The sequence below is a fragment of the Sorex fumeus genome, unplaced genomic scaffold, assembly GCF_029834395.1.
Source record: "Sorex fumeus unplaced genomic scaffold, SorFum_2.1 ptg000129l, whole genome shotgun sequence".
Lineage (NCBI taxonomy): Eukaryota > Metazoa > Chordata > Mammalia > Eulipotyphla > Soricidae > Sorex > Sorex fumeus.
The window spans coordinates 8,213,676-8,233,361 of NW_026606186.1; the positions used below are offsets into that span (position 1 = coordinate 8,213,676).

The window sequence follows — 19,686 nt, forward strand, 5'->3', positions numbered from 1 at the left end:
GCTTTCCCTGCTCCACTTCACTTTTCTTGCCCCCTTATCGAAGATTAGATGCTCGTATGCTTGGGGGGGGGGGGGGGACGTCAGTATATTCAACCCTGTTCCGTTGGTCTACAGCTCTGCCTTTGTTCCAGTACCATGCTGTTTTAATTATTACTGCCTTGTAGTAGAGTTTGAAGTTAGGGAGGTTGATTCCTCCCATTTTCTTTTTCCCAAGAATTGCTTTAGCTATTCGTGGGGGCTTATTGTTCCATATGAATTTCAGGAGTGTTTGCTCCAATTCTTTGAAGAATGTCATGGGTATCCTAATAGGGATTGTGTTGAATTTATACAGTGCTTTGGGAAGTATTACCATTTTGACAATGTTAATTCTCCCGATCCATGAACAGGGGATATTTTTCCATTTCCTCGTATCCTCTTTTATTTCCTGAAGTAGAGTTTTGTAGTTTTCTTTGTACAGGTCCTTTACTTCCTTAGTTAAGGTGATTCCTAGGTACTTGATTTTCTGGGGCACAATTGTGAATGGGATTGTTTTCTTCATGTCTTTTTCTTCTCTTTCACTATTTGCATATAGGAAAGCCATGGACTTTTGGGCATTAATTTTATAACCTGCCACTTTACTATACAAGCCCATTGTTTCTAGAAGTTTCTTGATAGAGGTTTTAGGGTTTTCTAAGTATAGTATCATATCATCTGCGAATAGTGAGAGCTTGATTTCTTCCTTTCCTACCTGGATGCCCCTAATATCCTTTTCTTGCCTAATCGCTATTGCAAGTACTTCCAATACTATATTGAACAGCAGTGGAGAGAGTGGGCATCCTTGTCTCGTCCCTGATCTTAGAGGGAAGGCTGTCAGTTTTTCTCCATTGAGGACGATGCTTGCTGTAGGCTTGTGGTAGATGGCTTTAACTATATTGAGAAAAGTCCCCTCTATCCCCATTTTGGCTAGGGTTTTCGTCATAAATGGTGCTGGATCTTGTCAAATGCTTTCTCTGCATCTATTGATATGATCATATGATTTTTATCTTTTCTTTTGTTGATGTGGTGGATTATGTTGATTGATTTCCTAGTGTTAAACCAGCCTTGCATCCCCGGGATAAATCCTACTTGGTCATGGTGTATGATCTTTTTGATGAGTAGTTGAATTCTATTTGCTAGTATTTTGTTGAGAATCTTCGCATCCGTGTTCATCAGGGATATCGGCCTGTAGTTTTCTTTTCTCGTGGTATCTTTGTTTCCTTTAAGTATTAGAGAGATATGGGCTTCATAGAAACTGTTTGGGAGAGTTTCCGTTTTTTCAATTTCCTGAAAGAGCTTGAGAAGGACTGGCAGTAGGTCCTCTTTAAATGTTTGGAAAAATTCGCTAGTGAATCCATCTGGGCCCGGGCTTTTGTTTTTGGGAAGGCTTTTGATTGCAGTTTCTATTTCGTTGATGTTAATAGGTCTATTCAGATACTCCAGGTCTTCTTGATTCAGCTTTGGGAGATTATAGGAATCCAGAAATTTGTCCATTTCTTCTAGGTTCTCTTGTTTCGTGGCATACAGACTTTCAAAGTAGTCTCTGATGATCTTTTGGATTTCTTTGGTTTCTGTTGTGATATCCCCCTTCTCATTTCTGATTCGGTTTATTAGGGTTCTCTCTCTCTGTTTCTTTGTGAGTGTTGCGAGTGGTTTATCTATCTTGTTTATTCTCTCGAAGAACCAGCTCTTGGTTTCATTGATCTTTCGGATTGTTTCTTTGGTTTCCACGTCATTGATTTCTGCTCTAAGTTTTATGATCTCTTTCCTTCTGCCTGATTTAGGTTCTTTCTGTTGATCCTTCTCTAAGGACTTGAGCTGTGAGGTCAAGTTGTTTATGTGCACCATTTCCACAGACCTAAGATATGCTTGCAGAGCTATAAATTTTCCCCTTAATACAGCTTTCGCTGCATCCCATAGGTTCTGGTAGCTCGTGTCTTCATTCTCATTTGTTTCCAGGTATCTTTTGATTTCGTCCTTAACTTCGTTCCTGACCCATTCATTGTTCAGCATCGAGTTGTTTAATTTCCAGGTGTTTGATTTGGTTCTCCGTGTCTGTGTGTGATTCACTTCTATCCTCAGTGAATCATGGTCTGAAAAGATGGCTGATACTATTTCTATCTTCCTTATATTGTTGAGGTATGTTTTGTGTCCTAGCACATGATCTATTTTGGAAAATGTTCCGTGTGCACTGGAGAAGAATGTGTATTCTTTCTTTTTGGGGTGTAAAGCCCTGTATAAATCTATAAGCCCTCTCTCTTCTATTTCTTCTTTCAAAGCCAATGATTCCTTGCTGGGTTTTGTTCTTGTTGATCTGTCCAGAGGTGATAGGGCAATGTTGAAGTCTCCAAGTACTATTGTGCTGCTTGCAATGTCCTCCTTAAAGTCTGTTAGCAGTTGTTTTAAATATTTGGCTGTTCCCTCATTAGGTGCGTATACATTTAAGAGTGTGATTTCTTCCTGTTGTACGTATCCCTTGATGAATAGAAAATGGCCTTCACTGTCCCTTCTAGCCTTTTTCAGGGTGAAATTAATGTTGTCAGATACTAGTATGGCCACCCCAGCTTTTTTACAGGAACTGTTTGCTTGCAGGATTATTTTCCATCCTTTGACTTTGAGTCTGTGTTTGCTCTGAGTGTTGAGATGAGTTTCTTGTAGGCAGCAGAATGTTGGTTTCTGTCTCTGTATCCATTTTGCCACTCTGTGTCTCTTCAATGGTGAATTGAGACCATTGACATTGAGAGAGAGTATGGTTATGGGGTTTTGTGTCATGTTTCTGTGCGGGTGTGTTGTGGTTGTAGGGTTTGTCTTGTCTTATAGTAGCCCCTTTAGTCCTTGTTTTAGGTTTGGTTTTGAGTCTATGAAGTTCCTGGGCTGCTGTTTATCTAGAAAATAGTGTAGCTTTCCATCTATTTGGAGTGAGAGTTTAGCCAGATAGAGTATTCTTGGTGAAGCATTCATTTCAGTGAGTTTTTTGACTATATATCGCCACTGTCTTCAGGCTTGTAGAGTTTCCTCTGAGAGGTCTGCTGTGAATTTCAGGGGTGCTCCTTTGTATGTGATTTCCTTTCTTGCCCTTGCTGCTTGCAGTATCGTGTCTCTATCGGCAGCATCGATCATTCTAACTATAATATGTCTTGGGGTGTTTCTGTTGGGGTCTCTTTTAGCTGGCACCCTTCGGGCTTCTTGAATCTGGATGGCTGTATTATGGAGCTCTGGGAATTTTTCGGCAATAATGTGTTTCAGCATGGTTTTTTCATTGGGATTGTTTCCTTGAGCTTCTGGTAGTCGAATGATTCTAATGTTGTTTCTTCTGGAATCATCTCGTAGGACTCTGATTTGCTCTTGAGCTATTTTGAGGTCTCTTTCCATTGTTTGCTGTTGTCTGTTGGCTTGGTGCAGCTGATCTTCCAAGTCACTGATTCTTTCCTCAGCTGTGGTCGTTCTATTTTTGAGGGCAGTGAGTGAGGTTTTGACTTCATCTATGGCATCTGTGATGCATGCCATTTCTGTGTGGAGCTTTCCAATTTCGGCTCTCATTTCTTGCTGTATTTTGTCAATTGTGCGATCGATTGTTTCTTTCATGTCCTCTTTCAGTTTAGCGGATATGTGTGTGACTGTTTCATCGAGTTGATTGAACATCTTGATGACTTCATATCTGAATTCCTTGTCAGAGAGGTCCCTAAGGTGGCTAGCACCTACTGAGGCTTCTACACGTATTTCCTCATGGTCTTCCTGTGGTGGGGATTTGCGTTGTTTCCTCATGTTGTTGTGTATGTAGAAGGGTAATATTTGTTGGTTTGAGTGAATCACCTGCGGCCGCATTAGCGGCCGCCCACCGAAAATTAGGCCACGCCCACTTTTAAAGCCACGCCCACCTCTGAAGTGACCACGCCTCACGGATACCTGGTTTTTGTCCAGGAAGTAAAGACTGGGTGGGGGACAAGGGAGCAGCTCTGATGGGCGGCCGGACCAAAGGGACAGGCAGAGAGACGAAGATCCCCTTTTCCTCCCAGTGTAGGGGAGGGGCGCCTGCAGACACTTGTGCGGTGGGGTTCCAGTCCCAGGTCAGAGGAGAGGCGCAAAGACCAACCTGGGGGATGGGGGACAAGGAAGCAGCTCTGATGGGCGGCCTGAACAAAGGGACAGGCAGAGACGAAGATCCCCTTTTCCTCCCAGTGTCGCGGGGAGGGGGGGGGGGCGCCTGCAGACCACTGTTGCGTGTTTTTGGATCTCCAGGGTATATTTCCAGAAGTGTAATTGCTGGTCAAATTCTAGATTTTTTTGAGTAATGTCCATATTGTTTTCTAAAATGGCCAGACAAGTTGGCATTCCCGTCAACAATCAAAGAGAGCCCCTTTCTCCCTGCATCTGCACCAGCACTGGTTGTTCTTGTACTTTATGATGTGTGCCAGTTTCTGTAGTGTGAGATGAAATCTCATTGTTGTTTTGATTTGAATCTTCCTGATACTTGTTATGGAGGGCACTCTTTATATGCGTTTTGGCCATTTGAATTTCTTCATTAAGAACATATTTGTTCATCTCTACTCCTCATGTTTTGATGGGGTTGGATATATTTTTCTTGTAAAGTACTACCATTGCCTGATATATATTTGATATTAACCCCTTATCAGGTGAGTATTGTGTAAATAATTTTTCCCATTCATGGGCTGTCTTTGTGTCTTGGGCACTGTTTTTCTTGAGGTGTAAAAGCTTCTCGGCTTAATGTAGTCCTGTTTGTTTATATATGCTTCCACTTAGTAAGCAGTAAGTGGTGTTTCATCTTTGAAGTTGTCTGTAGTTTGAATGTCATGAGGGGGTTTGCCAATGTTTTCTTTGATGTATCTGATGGATTCGGGTCTGATAGTTAGGTCTTTAATTCATTTTGATCTGACTTTTGTGGATGGCATTAAATAGAGGTCTGAGTTCATTTTTTTTACAGTTTTACAGTTTTTACCCAGTTTTCCCTGCACCACTTATTAAAGAGGCTATTGTTGCCCCTTACCAAAGATTATATGACTATATATCTGAAGGACTGTGTCAAGATATTCAATTCTACTCCATTGGTCTATGGGTCTGTCTTTATTCTAATATCATGCTATTTGAATTAGTACGCTTTGTAGTGCAGTTTCAAGTCAGGGAAGATGATGCTTCTCATATTCTTGGTCCCAAAGTTTGCTTTATCTATGCATGGGGGTTTATTGTTCCATAGGAATTTTAGAACTATTTGGTCTATTTATTTGAAAAAAGTGGATATTCTTATAGGGACTGCATTGAATTCATATAATGATTTGGGGGAATACTGCCATTTTGACAATGGTTAATTCTCCAAATCCAATAGCAGGGTACGTTTCTCCATTTATTTGTGCCATCTTTTATTTCTTAAAGTAGCATTTTGTAATTTTCTTTGTACAGATCTTCTATCTTCTCGGTTAAGCTGATTCTGAGGTACTTGATTATTTATATACATATATATATATATATATATTCTTTTTAAACCGGTAATGTTTGCCTTCTACTTGACACTCCATTAAATGTGGTGTGCTACTCTTGGTACATCAGTGATGTGGAGAATGAGATGTCAGGCAGCGGTATTTGCGGCTACACATTCTAGGAATTCTAACATTTTAAATAGGATCATACAACTGAGGCTAATTTAATTTAATTTAATGAAAAAAACCTGAATGGTACCTTTGGAGTCCAGAGTCATTTCTGCTGTGTTTTCCTCTATTCCGAGATTTATTTGTGAATCTCTGGATCAGGCTGCTAATGAGCTTACAGGTCGCCAGAGGCAGATTGTGGGTGTGATTGCCAGGGTCCCGGAAAAACAGGGAGATGGCGGGTGTTCGCCCATTCCCAACTCTGTGCAAGCCTGGAGGTTTTGTTCACAAAACTTGCATGCCTGAGGTTTTCAGAAAATTCACTCAGGGATGAGGCTCGTCCAAGACTTCGGAGATGGGTTGTGAGCATAGAGGTGATTGAGTCCTAGAGGTTTTCTGCTTCCCCTAACCCTGTTGGGGCAGGTGTAAAGACTCTGGATCATGGTCTCTGGATCATGGCCATAAATGAGCTTATATGCCAGCTTTGATTTCTTATATGTGGTTATCCAATTGTCCGAAAACAATTTGTTGATATCTTTATCCCAAAAATGCCTCAGTTTCTTTGCCTAAATATGGCATGACCATCTATCTTTGGATGGAGACATCTTTGGGTGTCTATTCTTAAACATTGTTCAGAGTCTTTAATCTTGTACCAGTCTATTTTGATCACTATGGCTTTATAGTATAGTTTCAAGTAAGGTAATGAGAAGCCTCTGAATTTCTTGTTTTTCACTATGATTTTGGCTATCTGGGCCTTTTATAACTCCACACCCACATTATAGTGGATTGTTCAAAGTTTTTTTTCTAATTTAGATGATATTGCATTGAATTATATATATAGTATTATTGGTATGATCCCTCCCTCCACTAGTGCCCATTCTCCATCATCAATGTTCCCAGTATCCCTTCCACCAGCACCCCCTCTGCCCTCCCCCCTCCGACTCTGTGGCAGGCACATTCGCAACTTTTCATCTCTCTCTCCTTTTGGGTGTTATAGTTTGCAATAGAGGTATTGAGTGGTAATCATGTTCGGTCTATAGTCTACTTTCATCATGCATCTCCCATCCCAAGTGGGCCCTCGAAGCATCCTTTACTTGGTGATCGCTTCTCTATCTGAGCTGCCTTGTCTCATAGCATGTGAGGCCAGCTACCAAGCCTTGGAGCAATCCTCCTGGTCCTTATCTCTACTATCCTTGGGTGTTAGTCTCGCATTCTGTTACTTTATATTCCACAAGTGAGTGTGGTCCTTCTATGTCTGGACTGCTCTTTCTGAATAATTTCACTTAGCATGATACTCTCCATGTTGATTCATTTATATGCAAATTTCATGAATTCATCTTTTCCTACAGGTAGTAGTATTCCATTGTGTAGATGTACTAAAGTTTCTTTAACCAGTCATCTGTTCTCGGGCAATAGGGATTTTTTTTCCAGATTCTGGCTACTGTGAACAGTGCAGCAATGAACGTACAAGTGCAGATGTCATTTCAACTATACTTTTTTGCATCTCCGGATATATTCCCAGAAGTGGTATAGCTGGGTCAAATGGGAGCACAATTTCTAGTTTTTCGAGAATTGTCCATATTGTTTTCCAAAAGGGCTGAAGCAGTCAGTATTTCCACCAGCAGTAAAGGAGAGTCCCTACCTCCCCATATCCATGCAATAACCTGTTGCTTTTGTTCTTTTGGGCCAGTATCTGTGGTGTGAGATGATATCTCATTGTTGTTTTGATCTGCATTTCCCTGATGATTCGTGATGAAGAGCATTTTTTCATATGCCTTTGGGCCATTAGGATTTCTTTCAGAAAGTTTCTGTTCATTTTATCGCCCCATTTTCTGATGGTGTTAGATGTTTTCTTCTTGTAGAGTTCAACCAGTGCCTCGCTATCCTTGATATCAACCCCTTATCAGATGGGTATTGGGTGAATATCCTTTACCAGTCTGTAGACTGTCATTGTATTCTGGTCACTGGTCACTGTTTCTTTTGAGGTACAGAAGCTTCTCTTTTTTTATTAGTGAAACACCATGAGGTACAGTTGTAGATTTACTATTTTTTGTGCTTGGGTTTCGATTATACAATGATCAGATACCCATCCCTCCACCAGTGCCCATTTTCCACCACCATGGATAATATCCCTCCCACCCCCATCCCCCCATCCCCCCCGCTTTTGTGGCAGGGCAATCCCCTGTGTTCTCTCTCTCATTTTGGGTGTTGTGGTCTGCAAAAGAGGCATTGAGTGGCAAACATGTTCAGTCCATAGTCTACTTTCGACATGCATCTCCCCTCCTGGGAGGATCCTCCTAACACCCTTTATTTGGTGCTCCCTTCTCTATCTGAACTGCCCTTTCCCCTAGAATATCCGGCTGGCCTCTAAGTTATGGAATAATCCTCCCGGTGCTGATCTCAGCTATTCTTGGGTATTAATCTCATATTTTGTTACTTTATATCCCCCAGATGAATGCAATCTTTCTATGTCTATCCCTCTCTTTCTGACTCATTTCGCTTAGCATGATACTTTCCATGTTGGAGGTACAGAAGCTTCTTAGTTTAAGATGGTCCCATTTGTTTATCTCTATTTCCACTTGCTTGGTCAGCAGCATGTCATCTTTGAAGATACCTTTAGCTTCAATGTCATGGAGGGTTTTGTTGACCTTGTTTTCAATGTACCTGATGGGTTATGGTCTGATGTTGAGGTCTTTAATCCATTTTGATCTGACTTTTGTGCATGGTGTTAGGTAGATGTTGGCCCACTTTTTTTTTTACTTAACTGTCCAGTTTTGCCAGTGCCATTTGTTAAAGAAGCTTTCATTGCTTCAGTTCATATTTCTTTCTCCCTTATCAAAGTTCAGATTATTATATATTTGAAGATATTCCACCCTGTTCCATTGGTCTTCAGCTCTGCCTTTGTTCCAGTACCATGCTGTTTTAATTATTACCACTTTGTAGTAGAGTTTGAGGCTGGGAAAGGTGATGCCTTCCATCTTCTTTTTCCCAATATTTTCTTTAGCTAGTCGTGGGAGTTTATTCTTCTATATGAATGTCAGGAGGGTTTGATCCATTTCTTTGAAGAATTTCATTGGTATCCCTACTGGGATCGCATTGAATCTGTGCAATGTTTTGGGGAGTATTGTCATTTTGATAATGTTAATTCTTCCAATCCATGAGCAGGGGATATGTTTCCATTTCCTCGTGTCTTCTTTTATTTTGTGAAGTAGAGTTTTGTAGTATTTTTTGTATAGCTCCTTTCCCTTCTTAGTTAAGCTGATTCTGAGGTACTTGGTTTTCTGAGGCATGATTGTGAACAGGATTGCTTTTTCCATGTCACTTTTTACTCTCTCATAATTTGCATATTGGAAAGCCATGGATTTTTGAGTATTGATTTTATACCTTGTGACTTTACTATACAAGTGTATTGTATCTAGGAGTTTCTTGGTGGAGGCTTTAGGGTTCTCTAAACATAGTATCATATTATCTGCGAAAAGTCAGAGCTTGATTTCTTCCTTTCCTATTTGTATGCCCTTAATATCTTTTTCTTGCATAAGCACTATTGCAAGTATTTTCAGTACTGATAGCACAGCGGGTAGGGCGTTCGCCTTACAAGCGGCCAACATGGCCGACCCGAGTTCGATTCCTCCACCCCTCTCGGAGAGCCCGGCAAGCTACCGAGAGTATTCAATATGCCAGACACAGTAACAACAAAGTCTCCAATGGAGACGTTACTGGGCCCGCTCGAGCAAATCGACGATCAACGGGAGGGCCTTTACCTTTACCTTACATATTAGATAAATGACTGATATCCAGGATATATAAAGTATTCACAAAGATAAATGAAAAAATATCTAAGAACCTGATTTAAAAATGGAAGAAAATGGGAAGAAACATCTCAGAAAATGGCCAACAGATGTTCAATAGGCACATAAAAAAACTATGCATCATCACGTATTATTAGAGAAATTCAAGTCAAGATGACAATGAGACATCATCTTAAACCAGTAAAAATGACACACATCAAAAATACTGGGAATAATTTGTGTTAGCAGGGATGTGGTGAAAAAAGAACCCTTGTCTACTCTTGGTGGAAATGTTGTGGAAAACAGTATGTAGAGTTCTCAGTAAACTCAGAATTGAACTGTCATATTATCCAGCAGTTCCATTTTGTGGTATATATCTCCAGGATAGAAAAACATTCATTCAAAAGAATGTATGCTCACATTTACTCATTGCAACACTCAGTACAACGGCTAAGATTTGGAATCAACATAGATTCTAATAACAAATAAGTAGATCGTGAAGATGTGGTACATATAGACTGCAATACTCCACAGCTGTAAGGAAAGATGAAATCATGCAATTTGACTAAACATGGATGGAACTGAAAGATATCCTGTTAGATGAAGTGAGCCAGAAGAAGAAAGCTGAACACAGGTGCTGTGTTCAGAAAGAAAGCTGATCACTTATAAGTGCTATCTAGAATAACTAGATGAAAGTGCAATATTTTAAAGGGAGGTATGCCTACATCACCTTTGGCCACAGAATAGAGAGAGAAGAAAATAAATAAGTGGAGGGAGGGGGAAAAGAGATAAATGAGAAGTGATGGGGAGACAGAGTTCAAGGGGATTCAGGTACATTAGTGGTGTGAAGCCCCAAAAGTTAACAACTGAACTTTATTTTTTTTAATTTTTTTTATTGGTGAAACACCATGAGGTACAGTTGTAGACTTACAAGTTGTTGTGCCTGGGTTTCAGTTGTGCAATGATCGAGTACCCATCCCACCACCGGTGCCCATTCTCCACCCCCACCAATCCCAGTATCCCTCCCACACCCCCATCCCCCATCCCACCCTGCCTCTGTGTCAGGGCACTCCCCTTTGTTCTATCTCTCCTTTTGGGTGCTGTGGTCTGCAGAAGAGACATTGGGTGGCAATCATGTTTGATCCATAGATTACTTTCAGCAGGCACCTCCCATCCTGGGCAGATCTTCCCAGCAGCCTTTATTTGGTGCTCCCTTTTCTATCTGAGCTGACTTTACCCCTGGAGTGTGCGGCTGGCCTCTAAGCCATGGAGTGAACAACCTGGTATTTATCACAGCTGTTCTCGGGTGTTAGTCTCTTATTTTGTTACTTTATGTTACCCAAAGGCCCTTCCGTCGATAGTCGATTTGCTCGAGCGGGCCCAGTAACGTCTCCATTGGAGACTTTGTTGTTACTGTGACTTACCCAGATGAATGCCATCTTTCTATGTCTGTCCCTCTCTTTCTGACTCATATCGCTTAGCATAATATTTTCCATGTAGTACCACTTGTATGTAAATTTCATGACTTCATTTTTTCTAACTGCTATATAGTACTCCATTGTGTAGATGTACCAAAGTTTCTTTAACTTTGTACCAAAGATGTACCAAAGTTTCTTTAACCAGTCATCTGTTCTTGGGCACTCAGGTTTTTTCCATATTCTAGCTATTGTAAGCAGTGCTGCAATGAACAAACAAGTGCAGATGTCACTTCGACTATACTTTTTGGCCTCTGGGGTATATTCCAGGAGTGGTATTGCTGGGTCAAATGGGAGCTCAATTTCTAATTTTTTGAGAGTCGTCCATAGAGTTTTCCAAAAGGGTTGAACCAGTCGGCATTCCCACCAGCAGTGAAGGAGGGTCCCTTTTTCGCCACATCCACGCCAACACAGGTTGCTTTTATTCTTTTGAATGTGGGCCAGTCTCTGTGGTGTGAAATGATATCTCATTGTTGTTTTGATCCGCATCTCCCTGATGATTAATGATGTAGAGCATTTTCTCATGGGATATCCATGACATTCTTCAAAGAAATGGAGCAAACACTCCTGAAATTATATGGAACAATAAGACCCCTCGAATAGCTAAAGCAATTTTGGGGAAAAAGAAAATGGGAGGAATTAATCTCCCTAAGTTCAAACTCTATTACAAAGCAGTAATAATTAAAACAGCATGGTACTGGAACAAAGACAGAGCTGCAGAACTATGGAACAGGGTTGAATATACTGACATCTCCCCTCAAACATATGATCTTCTAATCTTTGATAAAGGGGAAAGAAATGCAAAGTGGAGTAAGGAAAGCCTTTTTAACAAATGATGCTGGCAAAACTGGACGACTACATGCAAAAAACTGGGCTTAGATCTCTGCATAACACCATGTACAAAAGTAATATCAAAATGGATCAAAGACCTCAACATCAGGCCAGAATCCATAAAGTACATTGAAGACAAAGTTGGCAAAACCCTCCATGACATTGACGCTAGTGGTATCTTCAAAGATGTCATGCCACTGGCCAAGCATGTGGAAACAGAGATAGACAAATGGGACTATCTTAAACTAAGAAGCTTCTGCACCTCCAAAGAAACAGTGACCAAAATAAAAGACAGTCTACAGAATGGGAAAGGAAATTCTCCAAATACACATCCAACAAGGGGTGATATCAAGGATATACAAAGTACTGGTTGAACTCCACAAGAAGAAACATCCAACCCCATCAAAAAGTGGGGCAACGAAATGAACAGAAACTTTCTCAAAGAAGAAGTCCGAATGGCTAAAAAACAGCTGAACTTTAAAAGGTGCCTGTCATGATCACAGTCTGGCGCCAAGGTCAAGGCCACTCTCCGCACGCTCAGACAAGCCTCACCAAGAGGGGGCCGGCAGAAAGGAGCAATAGCACAGCGGTAGGGCGTTTGCCTTGCATGCAGCCAACATGGCCAACCCGAGTTCGATTCTTCTGCCCCTCTCGGAGAGCCCGGCAAGCTACCGAGAGTATCTCGCCCCCACGGCAGAGCCTGGCAAGCTACCCATGACGTATTCAATATGCCAAACACAGTAATAACAAGTCTCAAAATGGAGACGTTACTGGGCCCGCTCGTGCAAATCGATGAACAACGGGAGGACTGTGACTGTGACATGCAGGAACCTAAGACTGAGATCTCCAAGCCCGCTGGGATTGGCCTCCTCCCCCAGCTCTCCAGTTTTCCAGTAGTTTGACAGTCACACTCACTGACTGCCCCAGCGCCATGTAATCTCATCAATGGCCAAGACCCAGAGACTATAAGCTAAAGATCTGGGAAGAGAGCTCTGCAGAATTTCCTGAAGCACGGCCGCAGGACCTCTTACGCTCTACCCCACTTACTTATTAAAAGTAGCACACATTTGTTTGGTTTTAACATACTTGCTTGTATTCTCTTATCGACAGGCTTAAATGGTGAGATTGGTGTTAGAACATTATCTGTAATAAACTATTGTAAACTACTTTTGTGAAAATAAAATATATTTAAAAAAAGATCACAGGCTGGGATGCAAGGCATGGGCAGATGCTAGGAACGCTGGTGGAGGAATGTTGACAATATTGGTGGAAGTGATGCTGGAATATTGTGGGTCTAAAATTCATCTATGAGTAACTTTGTAAATCATGATGATTCAATAAATTTTAAGTGATATAGAAATAACTAAAAACGTTCAATTAATTTAAAAACCTGCATCTTCTGGTGTGAACTATTTAAAAATAAGGTCATAAAGGGAAAATAGAATGTGATACAATTCACTTAGATAGTTCTATAACCATTGAAGAAATTTAAAATATTCCTGCAGAAAATTTTCAGAATAAATGGCTTCACTGGCAAATTTTGTCCAAGATTTTAAAAAAATAAATAGTCCAAATATATATTAGCTGCAGCTGGTAGGAAAAATACTGGTTATTGTTTTCTAGATAATTTCTTTCTGTAGTTGTCTTTTTGGATCAAAATTTGGTAGAATTAGTCATTTGATTAATTTAACTTCATTATTGTTTCGGAGAGCCCGGCAAGCTACCGAGAGTATTCGATATGCCAGACACAGTAACAACAAAGTCTCCAATGGAGACGTTACTGGGCCCGCTCGAGCAAATCGACGATCAACGGGAGGGCCTTTACCTTTACCTTTTTACCTTATTGTTCTGGGTCTGGGGCTGGAGCGATAGCACAGTGGTAGGGCGTTTGCCTTGCATGCAGCCAACATGGCCAACCCGAGTTCGATTCCTCCGCCCCTCTCGGAGAGCCCGGCAAGCTACCGAGAGTATTCGATATGCCAGACACAGTAACAACAAAGTCTCCAATGGAGACGTCACTGGGCCCGCTCGAGCAAATCGACGATCAACGGGAGGGCCTTTACCTTTACCTTTACCTTGTTCTGGGTCTACAAAAATAATATGGATCAAAAGTTTGAACTAAGTAAAATCCTTTGCCTCTATTATCTCCATCTTCCCATAAAAGCAACTAATAAATAAAGAATTTATTAATCAATTGGCAGATGCATTCAATCACTACCAACTCTGATTCAATAGCAGTGACTAAGTTGTATGAATCTTTTGTTCTAATATGTGAAGTTAATTGTAATGGTGGACATATATTGTGTGCCTTTATGCTTTAGTGTGCATAATCTAATGAAACAACAAATGGTCTAAATTACAGAAATCGTTTTTTGAATTTTATAGCTACCTAAATAAGGCTGAAGGAAGAAACTTTACTTGTTTAGGGACAACCACAAGTGTCTGGCAGAATCCCACATCCATCCCAGTCTGACCTGTGTATTAGCTATATTGCTGTTTGGAGAATGGCTTATCCATTCCTAAGACCAGTTGGAACTGAGCAAGAAGTTCAGTTCCAAGGCCCCTTCTACCAGGGACACTCTCTCAGGTAGCCTGAGAGCTCTGTCCCTCCAGTCTCTTCTCAACCTCGTCCCCAAGGTCTAATTGAGCTGAGGCAATTACCTTTCTTTTCTTAACCAGGAGCTTAGGGACTTTGACTTAGTCCTTTATGAGGTTTATAATATGGTTTGAAGGTCAAGGACAGATACAAAAAACTCAGGAGATTATTGGTTACAATTCTTCCTTCCACCGTTTTATTCCACTTAAGTACACCAGAAGCTGATGACATGCAAACTATATTAGAAGGTCCTTGAGTTACCAAAGAGTGAAGATAACATAGTAAGCTTAGAATCATAGGACAGAAAATTATGTCTCTTATGCATAAAATTTTATATATGCATCCCACGCATAAATGCTGTATAATTTCTTGTTAATGTAGTATGATAAAATGTGTTTCCTTAGTTGTTGTATATATATATATATACATACATATATATTATATCTCTGTTGACTTAGTAAGAAAGGCAGGCATGGTGGGGATTGGAGATCTAGGATAAAACTTAAAGCTCTTGCCTTGCATGTGGTAAATGCTGATTTGATCTCCAGCACTTCCTATGATTCCTGGGCACCAGCAGGAGTGTCCCCTGATCATACAGCCTGGAAGAAGCATTTAGTAACACTGAGTGTGGCTCAGAAACAGTTAAAATCAGAGACAGAGAGACACAGAGACAAAAGGCAAGAACCAGATAGAAGTCAGAAAGAAAAGTGTATGTGACATAAAGATTATTTTTTTCCATGACAAGAGGACACAGCACAAAGTTCCCACTAAGCAGAGTATGATTTGTACTCTCATTACCAAATATCCACCACACTCTATTACAGTCTCTTCCAAATTCTCAACCTTGTATACAGACATAAAAGTTAAGTCATAAGATTGCAGAGTCTGAAGAGACACAGTTATGCTCCCTAGTATGGAAGATAAATTTCCTGAGTTTACCCATGGCCATCATGGGAGAATTTTGAAATCCAAATTTAGTGGCATAAAGTTGTGTGATCTTTCCTTTCATTTATGAGTTATCTTTGCATATATCCAACGTTTCTGTGTTTGTGCATTACTAATGATATCTGGTCTACATAGAACTTCTGTGATGGTATCTGTGAGTGAATGGACCCTATCTTTATGTCCACAGCCATCTTAGAAGTGTGTCAATGGTGACCACATCACTGCACTGAGCAGGCAGCATCTGGTACCTTTCTTCCTCCAGGTAAGAATCACACACTTACTCCTATGAGTCCAGTATCTCAGTGGGTCAGAAGTGATCTACTCCACAGTCTGGTACTGCTATGTTTGTCTCAGTTTCCACTGGTAAAGAAAGAATAACTACTTAGCCTCAGTCAAAATGCTCTATTGGTATTTAAACTGGGAAGTATTTACTAACCATTCTGCATTGTGCCTGGAAAATCATAAGTGTCTAGTCTAAATGAGGTATTTTAATAATCTTTCCCTAAACTAAATGTCTGTCATAAATCTCCAAGGTTTATAAATCCCCACAATCTGGGACAATACATATAGAAGGTTTATGAAATGTATCTCACATACTTTGTTACTACTGTCTGATCTTCTGTCCCTGGTGAAAGACCACTGTCTTGACAAATTAAACCCTATATAAATCAAAGCTCTCTGTTGATTATAATTCACTAGTTTACTTCTGGTATCTACACACACTATCTGTCACCATCACCTTACAAGACCTAGAATGATAGAATTAGTATCTCTGAACAGTTCATGTCCTCTAAGAAACAGTTGCCATCCTGCTATTAATTTTAAAGGCCAGCAAAGATTTCCTTCTTCAGCTATGTTGCAGTGATGTCACTTAGCATTTCTGGAACACTAAATAATGAGGAGTAGGAGAGCCAGTGTGACATGATTAGGAGGCAGATTTTGAACAGATACATGTTGTCATTGCTTTCAGCTGTTATCTGTAGCAGTGATATAGCTTTTGACATTTAGATAGTGTGACTTTTGTTCCTCATAACTGATAAATGATTAATTTTTATTTTACCTGAATATTTTTAAATTTTATGTAAAACATATAAAACAGTGCCTGAAACAAAGTTTTCTAATGGTCAATATTTGACATCAAAAGTAATTTTTATGGGCACATTAGTTGTCAAGAAATAAAATCTCTGAAGTAGTTTAAAAGAGAGACATTTATACTGTAGTTAATTTATTTCAATGTAGAAAGTCTCCTATCATATCATGGGAAATGCTAATACCTAGCTGCAAATATTCATGTCTTTGTCATAATAAATTATTGAAAATGACATGGCATTATGAAAATGTGTAAACTCCTTAAACACCAAGACCATACATTTCTCATTTAATTTTGTGTATAGTACTTTGTACAGAATTTGAATTAAGCTGTTCAAATTATTTCTCTGGGTTAACAAAACCAAAATCTTATAAATTGTGAAGATGTGATGTGTTATTAGAACCTGAACGTACATGGTGGTTCATGAATCCAAACATATAGGTTGGGAACAGAAGTCTAGGTAAAATTCAACATTTTCATGTTAAAATGGTGTTACTATCCATGTTCAATGCATTTCCCTATCTCTCACTACAAGCAGAAAGAGGAGCATCATGAGGAGACAAAATGAGACCAGAGTTTCTGAATTCCTCCTCCTGGGTCTGCCTATACCACCAGACCAACAGGGCTGGTTCTTGACCCTCTTCCTGGTCATGTACCTGACCACAGTGTTGGGGAACCTGATCATCATCCTGCTCATCAGGATAGACTCTCGTCTCCACACCCCCATGTACTTCTTTCTCAGTGTACTGGCTTTCAATGACATGTGTTTCTCGTCTGTCACGGTGCCCAAAATGTTGGAGGACATGCAAAGTAATCAGAAGTCCATCTCCTATTCAGGATGCATTTCTCAGGTATATTTTTTAATATTTTTTGCTTGTACTGAAAATTTCCTTCTTGCAGTGATGGCCTATGACAGGTATGTAGCCATCTGTCAGCCACTCCACTACACCATGATCATGAGGCAGGAGAGATGCATCGCATTAGTAGCTTGGTCCTGGATTATCAGTTTTTCACATGCACTGATCCACACCCTCCTCTTCTTGCAAGTGTCCTTCTGTGATGATATTACCATCCCCCACTTCTTCTGTGAACTCGCTAAGTTGCTGGAGATTAGCTGTTCAGACACTTCACTCAATAACCTGATCATATTAACAGAGGCAGCTGCAATTTTAAGTATTCCATTCATCTGTATCATAGGCTCTTATATCTGCATATGGGCCACTGTCCTAAAAAATCCTTCTGCTAAGAAATTCTTCAAAGTCCTCTCTACCTGTGGTTCCCATCTCCTAGTTGTAGCTTTATTCTACGGGACCATTGCAGAAGTGTACTTATTCTCCTCGCCATCCATGTCCAGTGCTAAAGAAATAGCTGCTTCTGTGATGTATATGATAATCACCCCCATGCTGAACCCTTTCATCTACAGCCTGAGAAACAGAGATATAAAACAAGCACTAAACTTGTTTGCTGATAAGGTGATGTTCTGTAAGTCAGCAAGTTAGAATGAACGAGATAAGTATATATTCAAATGAACAAGGAATCTATTATTCAAACTATAATCTAAGGATAGATATTCTGAGAGCTCAGCTGATACTATCTGCGCACAAACCTCAAAGAGTTTAAAATTCCCATATCGCACTCTGCTGACATACATCAGGTTTTATTACCCAGACTGACTTTCAGTTACTCTAAAATCTTCTTACCAATAGTTAGAAGTCTGTGATGCCTTGTTTAAATATATCTAGAAGTTGTGGATAGGAGAGTGATTAAAAACCAATTTCAGGAATGGAAGAAGAATGTCTCCGTATCCACCAGCTTCAAGAGAAGCCAGCGTTTCTCTCTTCATATTTTCAGCATCAAGGAAAGAAAGAAAGTAAAGAGAATGTCAAAGAAAGAAAGACTTGCATAAATCAGGTTTTCGATCTCTCTATTTTGTGATTTCTATTATAAGCCTTTAATGATTGCTTTTCCTTTCCTCTTAACTATGGACTTATACCAGTTCTGAGAACTTCTGCATTGCCATGGAGAGCAGTTTATGGTCAGGCTCATCTCCAGTGAAAAATAACTGGCACTCCCTTGCCCTCAGAATTATTGGAGGTGATCCCATAATAAATGTATGGGTTAAATGAATTTTTGTTTCTCTTCTTAAATAAGATGAATGATGTAATTTTGAAAAGTTTCTGTCTCTATAATATTTTAATTATTTCTTTGAAATTAGTTTGTAATGGGGGTGGTAAAATGTTCTTCATCTTGATCCAGGTGACTGTTACAATGGATCTATACATGTGTATAAATAGAACATGATATACATTTTAAGTTTATGTACTTTGTTTATGCCTTGACATAACAATATGGAAATGGATGATGAAGGAATTATAACAAACTATAACTTTATGATTGGAAAGGTTATGGTGACATGTATACATATTTGTATAAATTACATACATGTTTGGGCCAGAGTGATAGCATAGCAGGTAGTGTGTTTGCCTTGCACGTGGCCTACCTGGGTTTGATTCCTCCGCCCCTCTCAGAATGCCCATCAAGATACCAAGAGTATTCCTCCCACATGGCAAGGCCTGGCAAGCTACTCGTGATGTATTCAATATGCCAAAACAGTAACAACAAGTCTCATAATGGAGGCGTCACTGGTGCCCGCTCAAGAAAATGAATGAACAATGGGAGGACAATGTTACAGTGCTACATACATTTAAAATTTTTTGTGTTTTACAATAGGTATATGTCACTTTAAATATAAAAAATAATTCACACAAAATATCTTGACACATATAGTATATTCATACATATAAAGACATGCATATATATTCTTTCATTTATATGTAGATAAAAAGTGAACTCCATTTTCTTGGTTTCCAAATATTTCCAGTGTTCCTACTTGATTTTTTCTTTCCTTTCTAATTGTTCCCGGTTTTCACTTTCATTTTAATTCTTTAAAGCAAAAAGTGTTGTCTCTTCTTGCACCACTGTCAAACATTAATAGATTCCTCTCCAAATCCACCGCTCTGGAATATGCACAAGTTGGCACAAGTGATGATTACATTATTTTGCGGAGTTAGCAAGGCCTCTCTGAGTTGTTCAAAAGCAAAAGGAACTGGAAGACTTAATAAAGTCAAGTTTTTGAGGGATGTATCCGTGTCAAGAATGAGTAATGATTGCATACACAATAGTAACTCTTTAATAAAAAGATATGAATAGTCTAGAGCCCGGCAAGCTACCGAGAGTATTCGATATGCCAGACACAGTAACAACAAAGTCACCAATAGAGACGTTACTGGGCCCGCTCGAGCAAATCGACGATCAATGGGAGGGCCTTTACCTTTACCTTTACCTT

General features: G+C 39.9%; 1 protein-coding gene across 1 annotated transcript in view; it reads left to right on the top strand.

The window, feature by feature from the left end:
• LOC130045740 (olfactory receptor 1J4-like) overlaps window positions 1-17,839 on the top strand; it is a 49,594-nt gene extending 31,755 nt beyond the window's left edge. The window contains exon 2 of the mRNA XM_056138576.1: window positions 16,888-17,839. Within this exon, the coding sequence (XP_055994551.1) occupies window positions 16,888-17,839 (952 nt within the window). The remainder of the gene's footprint in view (window positions 1-16,887) is intronic.
• Window positions 17,840-19,686: the final 1,847 nt, after the last annotated feature.